At 34.2% G+C, this 7,595-nt stretch overlaps 1 protein-coding gene across 1 annotated transcript; it reads left to right on the forward strand.

The window, feature by feature from the left end:
- Positions 1–6,093: 6,093 nt before the first annotated feature.
- On the forward strand, positions 6,094–7,595 carry LOC103433010 (zinc finger protein ZAT1). Its single transcript, XM_008371234.4, has one exon. The coding sequence runs from the start codon at positions 6,260–6,262 to the stop codon at positions 7,256–7,258; it is 999 nt and encodes a 332-aa protein (XP_008369456.1). The 5' UTR covers positions 6,094–6,259; the 3' UTR covers positions 7,259–7,595.

Here is a 7,595-nt window from a genome sequence, read left to right on the forward strand (position 1 = left end):
TTTTCTGGTCATTTTTGTTCTAGATTGAATTTTTATTTTTTAATACTTTTTTTTAAATTGCATGAGCGAAAACAAGGAGTAGGATTCTCTCTTCTCTTTTTTTCCCTCCTCTTCCCTCCCCTCCTATTTGAACGGTCATGGTTAAGCCATGTCAATATCTTATATTAATTTTTTTTATAGAAAGAGAAAGACAAAATAGAGAATGTGAGAGGAGGAGATAGAAAGAGGGGAGGAGAGAATTCTAGTCTGAAAAATAAATGTCAAAATCACTAGTCTTGTCATGAAGTTACCAAAGAAAATACCCAAAATGGGAAAGGGATCCTCTCTAGATCTCTTTCTACCTAATTCAGGATATGAGCCGTTGAAATTTGATCCAATTGCTACAAATAAGGGTCCCTTTAAAAGTTATAATAACTGTAGCCGTTGAATCAAATTCCAACGGCCCGAAGGACTAGGTGGATTTGATGGAAAGGGATCCGAAGTCCCCCAAAATGCTATGTTATGCATGTCAAAACCACTAGCCTCAAATGACACCACCAACACAGTTAGAATTTTTATTCACCGGATATTCTAAATGTGTTGGTGGTGTCATTCCAAATAGTAACGGGGACCTTGTTGGTAATTTAATCTGTCGTCAACATCACATCCCCTCTCCAGCTTTGATCGAGTTTCTGGCTGCTAGAGAAGGTGCTTGTGGAGCCGTGGAGCTTCAAGCCAACAAGTTCTCCTTGAATGTGACTCTCTGCAAGAAGTCCAAGCCGTTAGCAGCAGCCACCAAGATGGTTCTATCCTAAGCCCATTAATGGACGACACCAAATTTTACTTGAGTTCTCTTTCAACTTTTCGCATTACACATGCCCAAAGCTTTGTCAATGTCGCGGCATATAGATTTGTCAAGTTGACTTTGTACTTTGAACTTGAATTCATTTGCTTTGAAGAACTTCTGGATCTCATTCGCGGTGTTCGTTTGAAGGATTATAATGCTTGATTATCAATACAACACTATTCTTTCGTATCCAAAACATAAAACTCAAGATCTAACAACTAAAAAGTTAAGAGAATATACTTAGAGCACCATAGAAATATTATAGTGTTTTATGTGTGTAGCTTTGGCTCATTCTGCAATTGGTGGAAATGGCCACAACATATAGACAATCACAATGACTCGGTCCAATTCCTTTTAAGCTTTAGACAATGTTAGGAAGACTAAATTCGTAAACAAAATTTACAAATTAAATGATGTGTCCCTAATAGGAAATGAGTATGTTTATCAACGGTGAGTAATAGTTCAATCATCAACTTCCATGTCATTTAGTTTACGTTTTGGGTAATGCTAGGGATACTAAATTTGTAAACAAAATTTGCAAACTAAACGATGTGTCACCAATAGAAAATAAGCATGTTTATCAACGCTTAAGTAATAATCCAATCATCAACTTTTATATCATTTAGTTTTCAAAATTTTGTTTACTAATTTAATCTCGCTAACTTACCCGCATATAGGCTTTGACAAGCTACACTTGTCAATTGCATGCTATAATTTGATTGCTCATTAGAATAAGAGTAAATTGTAGCAATGGTCCCTGAACTTTACTCAAATTGGAGCAATGGTCCCTCAACTAAAAATCCATTACCATTGGTCCCTCAACTTATCAAAATGTGTAGCTATAGTCCTTTTCATTAATTTCTTCAAAATTTTGTCAAAATATGTTATGTTGGAATAACCATTTATTTAATTAGGGTTCCTCAACTCATCAAAGTGTGTAATTATGGTCATTTTTGTCAACTACGTAAATTTTTTTGTCAAAACGAGTTATGTTTGAAGGACCATAGCTACAATTTGGATAAAGTTAAGGGATCATTTCTCCAGTTGAATTAAAATTGAGGGACCAAAGGTAATGGATTTTTAGTTGAGGGACCATAGCTACACGTTTTAATGAGTTGAAGGACCAATGGTAATGGATTTTTAGTTGAAGGACCATTGCTCCAATTTGAGTAAAGTTCAGGGACCATAGCTACAATTTACTCTTAGAATAAAGATGGATTAAATGTCAAGACAAATTGTGGTGTGTCATAATTTTTTCCATTTTCTACCAAAATACAAATAAAAAAAGAAAAACTAATAAAAAGAGTTTGAAAACTATGAGTTTTAACGATAAGGACAAAATAAAGGGTAAAGTGAATAGTATCAGAATTGACTTTTTAGTGTAAAAATATGGTTTTTAGTTAAAATGAACAGTACCGCAAACTTTTCGTTAAAACTCCCAATAAAAAACTGCTTCATCAACCAACCCGAGTCACATCATGTTTGGTGCCATAAACTGATCTACCTTGCAACAACAAAAAGCAAACTATTATTGTTTGTACTCAGTTTTTCACTTTCTATTAGTAGTATTATTTATATTTAACTGCTTGCATAGATTGGGATTTTTTATGGTATTCCAGGTTTTAGATACTTGGAATTTTTTAACCGTTAAATTTTAGTAAAAAAACAAAAGCACAGAACTTAAGGATTAAAAAGTTCGGATAGCTTGGTATAAAATTTCTTGCCATTGAACTACGAGATTGTGTGACATACAATAGAAGTCAGAAGAGGAATAAAATAATATTATGGAGGCTAAACAGCCAAGAAGAAGAGGAAGAAAGAAACATGTGAAAGATCACAATCAAAGTATCATCCAGTTAATAATCACAATTAGTTTTTCCTAATTAAAAAGTATTGAAATTCATATATCTCTTAGTCTAATATATCCCAATAGTAAAATAAAAACATACCAAAGTGATCAGAGCCGTGTTTCTTAGCATCCTAATATTCTTATTTTCCTTGGTGACAATTTTTAACATCGCCGTAACCTAATAGAATTAGAACATCCAACGTAAAAGTAATTGACAATTAAATAAGATTTGCAATAACATCGTGTTACTTTCATGACGTGCGATTCTCCCAATGGGTCTTGCCGTGGAAAAGTATAGCCCATTATTTGGAGGCTAGTCATGACCAAAGTCGTTCCCATTTAATTAGTAAGGCAAAGAAAAGGTCAAGGCTTGGAGTATTTAGTCATATTGGCGTGTGAATGAAGTTTGTGCTTAGAAATAATTTATGATCTTCTTCGAATTTATTAAAATTTGAATAGAGTTTTAATTAACAAAAAAAAAAAGCATATGAAACCTTTTTTTTCCTCTACGATGAACTGTTTGCATGCACAACGCACATGTATAAAATTTAAATTCGAACATTAACAAATATTATAGTTTAGTGGTATTTTTATTTACTTAACTTAAATTTTTTACTTTTTTTTAATAAAATACCTAAAGAAAATGGAAACATCGATTTTTAGCACTCTGATTAACACTTGAAGTTAGTAAAATTAAAGTTTCCAAATTATTGACGTGTTACCCTTTTGCACACTTTTTAAATTTTGTTTCTTAATTTTCTGTAATTTATTCAATCTAATTACTGTAATAAAAAAAAAAACATGCGTTGAGGAAAAAAAATTAGAAATGATTAAAAAAATAGGGACCGTTTTTGCTCACTAGCTTAAATTTTACTGTATGCTCATTATACACTTAATTATCTATCATGTGTTCTTTCAATTAACATACACCATAGTTATGAACTTATGGTCCAAAAAATAAAATAAAAAAGCACCAAAGCGGCAGGTGCGTGGATGTAACCCACCATAGAAAGCACCGGACGGCATGCTAAAGCGTTTTGTAATGTAACAGTTGACGCTGATTACCCCGGTAAAAGTAACAGAAGCTCGAGCTGGCTGGTGCTCACTTAAATATGGATATTAATTTACTACCATTTTTTCTATAAGTGTCACAACGTAGTAAATACCAGTAAAAGTACATATAGCCCCAATGGTGCTATCTAAAATTAATGACCATGGCTTTCAGGGTTTTATACGTATTTATCTCTTTATTTGATGTCAGATGTTTTGTAGCAGCGTGACAAAAAGAAATAAAATAAAATAAAGCAATAACTTTGAAACATAAGAAAATTGATACCGCCGGAGAATATGAGAAAATCTAAGTTCTTTATTGAATAAATAAAAGTTAATAAGTGTAACATCATAAATGACGAATCTATACTCTCCACAACTATATAAGCTCACGAGAAATTTTAATATTATACAAAATATTAGCAAAATACCAAAAATATTCTCAAAACTTGTTTCGTTTTGGGCTTAGTGAACATTAGAATCTCGCTATATATCAAGGCAAATACTACTTCCTATTCTTGATAGCGTTCTATTCCAAACGGCAGGTCATTGAGCACAAATCGAACACTAAAGCACAAATTTATAATGCCTGGACTTTGTTGCCATATTTATGTCTTTTCTTCTAATTCTTGATGCACTGCTCCAATTTTATTCTAATTCTCAACGCACTCCTTCATAAGATCTACATCACGTTCAATTTTTCCCTTTCATCGCTTAAGTAAATTACCATTTTTTTTTTCTGGCCACACTAGAATTTATCCAAAAAAGACGAAAAATGAACGATTTCCCACCATGACAATTTTGTTGTTGTTGATCATATTCGATGAAGACAAATTACTTAATAAGATACAAAAGAGGAAGAAATTCTTGTTCTTAACTTGGTAGCACATGATCCCTATCACTTGGAGCCTATTGTTCCAACAAACCCAACTGTTTTTTTTATTTTTTATTTTTTATTTTGTTGTTGTTTAACTTTATTAAGGTAAGCCATCACTTTAGGATCCCTTATTATGCCTCTTAAATCTCACCCTTGTCGGTCCTAATTGTGTAAAATGTGTGAGAAAAGTTCAATCCAGCATAAACTCAATAACATGCTAAGAAAGGTAAGCTTGAATTATATGGGTTAAGCAAATGTACCAATGATCAACAAGCAAATTAAATTGCAAACACATTGGTTAAAGCAGTGTTCTTGTTATGCATCTGAGTTTGAACTTTCCTCACTCCGTTTTGGATTAGTGTAAATAGATTATCGGTGATAAAACAATTTAAAGATAAAATCTTTTTTCTCTTCGAAGAATAAAGGAAAAAAGAAAAGTGGGAATCATTAAGAAATGGAAAAGAAAGGAAGCAGGAGAGGAACAAAGGAATGGACAAAAAGGAAATTTCAAGTCTTCAAGTAAAGGAAAACTTGGTATACCATAAAATTGAATTGTTCAGATTAAGTCATGCAATGTGGCTTCCAGAAAGATTGCAAATGACCAAAAATGGCCGCCCATAAATTTTAAATTAAAACCATGTTACACAATCAATTTGGTCTTGAAACTAACAAATCCATAATGGCCTTGCAATGAGTACAACACTCACACTTCCAAGATGTGTACATACATACACATACATACATACATACATACATATATATATATATCCTTTTATACAAAGGATCTCTATTTTTTTTTTATAAAAATGAGGACTAGTTGTGGGAATCACTTCACATCATACTTAAACGATCCAAAATCGTTTATTTTTCAAGTTTTATTTCATAAATCATCTTTGCAAAATATTAGCCAAAATCGGAAATGTTTGAGGTATCTGATTGAGTTTAAAAATTTGATGAACACTATGTTTTAAAAGACATTAAATTTCATCATGATTATCACATGGACAAATAGTTCTGATTGAATTGATTTTTTTTGCAAGGATAATATATGAATGAAGACTTAAAAATAGACAGTTCAGATCGTTAAAGTTCGATATGGAGTGAGTCCACAACTAGTCCCCATTTAAAACAAATGGAAATCTCTTTGGATAAAGGCTATAGATATGCATGTATGTATGTATAGATACAGAAAAAATTTGAAAAAATAAAACCCTTGAAAAAAAGCATGGGAGGAGTTTAATTGCCTAATCCAAAAAGTGGTAAAAAGAAAAGTTTACTAGTGAAATGGGTAAGGATTGCATGTTACTTGTCCCCCTTTCTCCATTCATGATCACACTTTATAAGTTTTTTGGCACACTTAAAAAACTAATGAGATTATTATCATTATTTGTTGTGATTATTTTAACATTTTCACAACTGTTTTTTCATACCTTGTTATGTGTTTAAAAAAAAAATGGTATAAAATTTTGGGTTGTGTGTGTCTTTTGGTGAAGGAATGCTTGTCACCTACTCCTTTTAAGTTCCCAATCTCTCTCGAATACTAGTAGCATTCTCCAAAGGCCATAGCTTTAGAGAGAGAAAATAGAGAGAGAAAGAGAGAGAGAGAGGAGGGCCTTAAAGCTCTGATCTTTGCTCTGCTCTGCTGTGTACTGTGCCAATGGAGAGGCACAGATGCAAGCTTTGCTCTAGGGCGTTTGCTAATGGCAGAGCATTGGGTGGTCACATGAAGGCTCACCTCGCAACTTTTCCTCTTCCACCCAAAACCCACCAACTCACTGAGTCCGACTCGTCTTCGTCTTCCTCCTCCGGCGAAGAACCAGAAGAAGAAGAGCAGCATTTACAAGAAGAAGAAGGAGAGGAAAAGGGTTTGATTTATGGGCTGAGAGAGAACCCAAAGAGGAGTTTCCGGCTTGCAGATCCTGAGTTTTCTTTTGTTGATGCTGGGTCGGTGATTCAAGACAGGGAGAGTGAGACCGAGTCAAGAAACCCAACTCGAAGACGATCCAAGCGGAACCGGAGATCATTCGTTGTTGTTACAGAGAATCTGCAGAGCCAGAATTTGGAGATGAAGAAAAAAACCACGTTGACAATCTCAACACCGCCGCGTTTGGCCGAGTCTCCTCCTCCGGCGGCTGAGCCAGAACCGGTGAGCTCGGTCTCCGATACTTCTCCGGAAGAAGATGTTGCTATGTGCCTTATGATGCTGTCAAGAGATGTGTGGATGGTAAGATTAAATGATCATCAGCGAGCAGATCAATCGGTTCAAGCTCAAGAACAACAGGGTAAACAAGAAGTAGCTGAGAAGTTGGACGGGATCAAATTGAAGAAACTTCGAGGGAAGAACCGGTGTGAGAAATGCAACAAACTGTTTCGATCTTTTCAAGCAATGTGCGGACACAAAAAGATTTGTTTTCGCAACGAGGAGGAAGCAATCAACAATGCAGGTGGTGAGAAGCTGTTTGAGTGCCCGTTTTGTTACAAAATATTTGGTTCCGGTCAAGCTCTTGGCGGCCACAAAAGATCTCACCTTTCGGGTTCTTCCAGATCAATGGTTGTATCAGTGGCTGCAAAAACTGAGGTTAGAGAGGGTTTCATAGATCTCAACCTTCCTGCTCCGGAAGAAGATGATGATTTCAGCGTGCTATCGGATGCCTAAAACTGTAAAAAGTAAGAGACTTTTCCATCAAAACTCGGATCCAAAGGTAAAAGAAATTCGATTATTTTGAGCAACATTGAGATCAAATGGTGAAGATTGAAACACTTTTTCAATACTTTCACTCGTAGATCAATCGATTCGCTCTTTTTTTAGGTACTGGTATTGTTCATTTCTGACCGTATTCATTTTTGTTTATGCACTTTCAAGTTCAACAACTGTTTGGTCAAGTTCCAACTGCAGTAACAACTTGTTCTATGTATTGTTGTTGACTAGAATACAGAAACTAGAATTGTTCTTTTTTTCTTTTATTATATACTAAAATTCAAGTATTTAGGTA

The sequence above is a fragment of the Malus domestica genome, chromosome 04, assembly GCF_042453785.1.
Source record: "Malus domestica chromosome 04, GDT2T_hap1".
Lineage (NCBI taxonomy): Eukaryota > Viridiplantae > Streptophyta > Magnoliopsida > Rosales > Rosaceae > Malus > Malus domestica.

What these genes read in the sequence shown, in the direction of transcription:
- LOC103433010 (XM_008371234.4), top strand. Translation starts at nt 6,260, where the DNA reads ATGGAGAGGCACAGATGCAAGCTTTGCTCTAGGGCGTTTGCTAATGGC.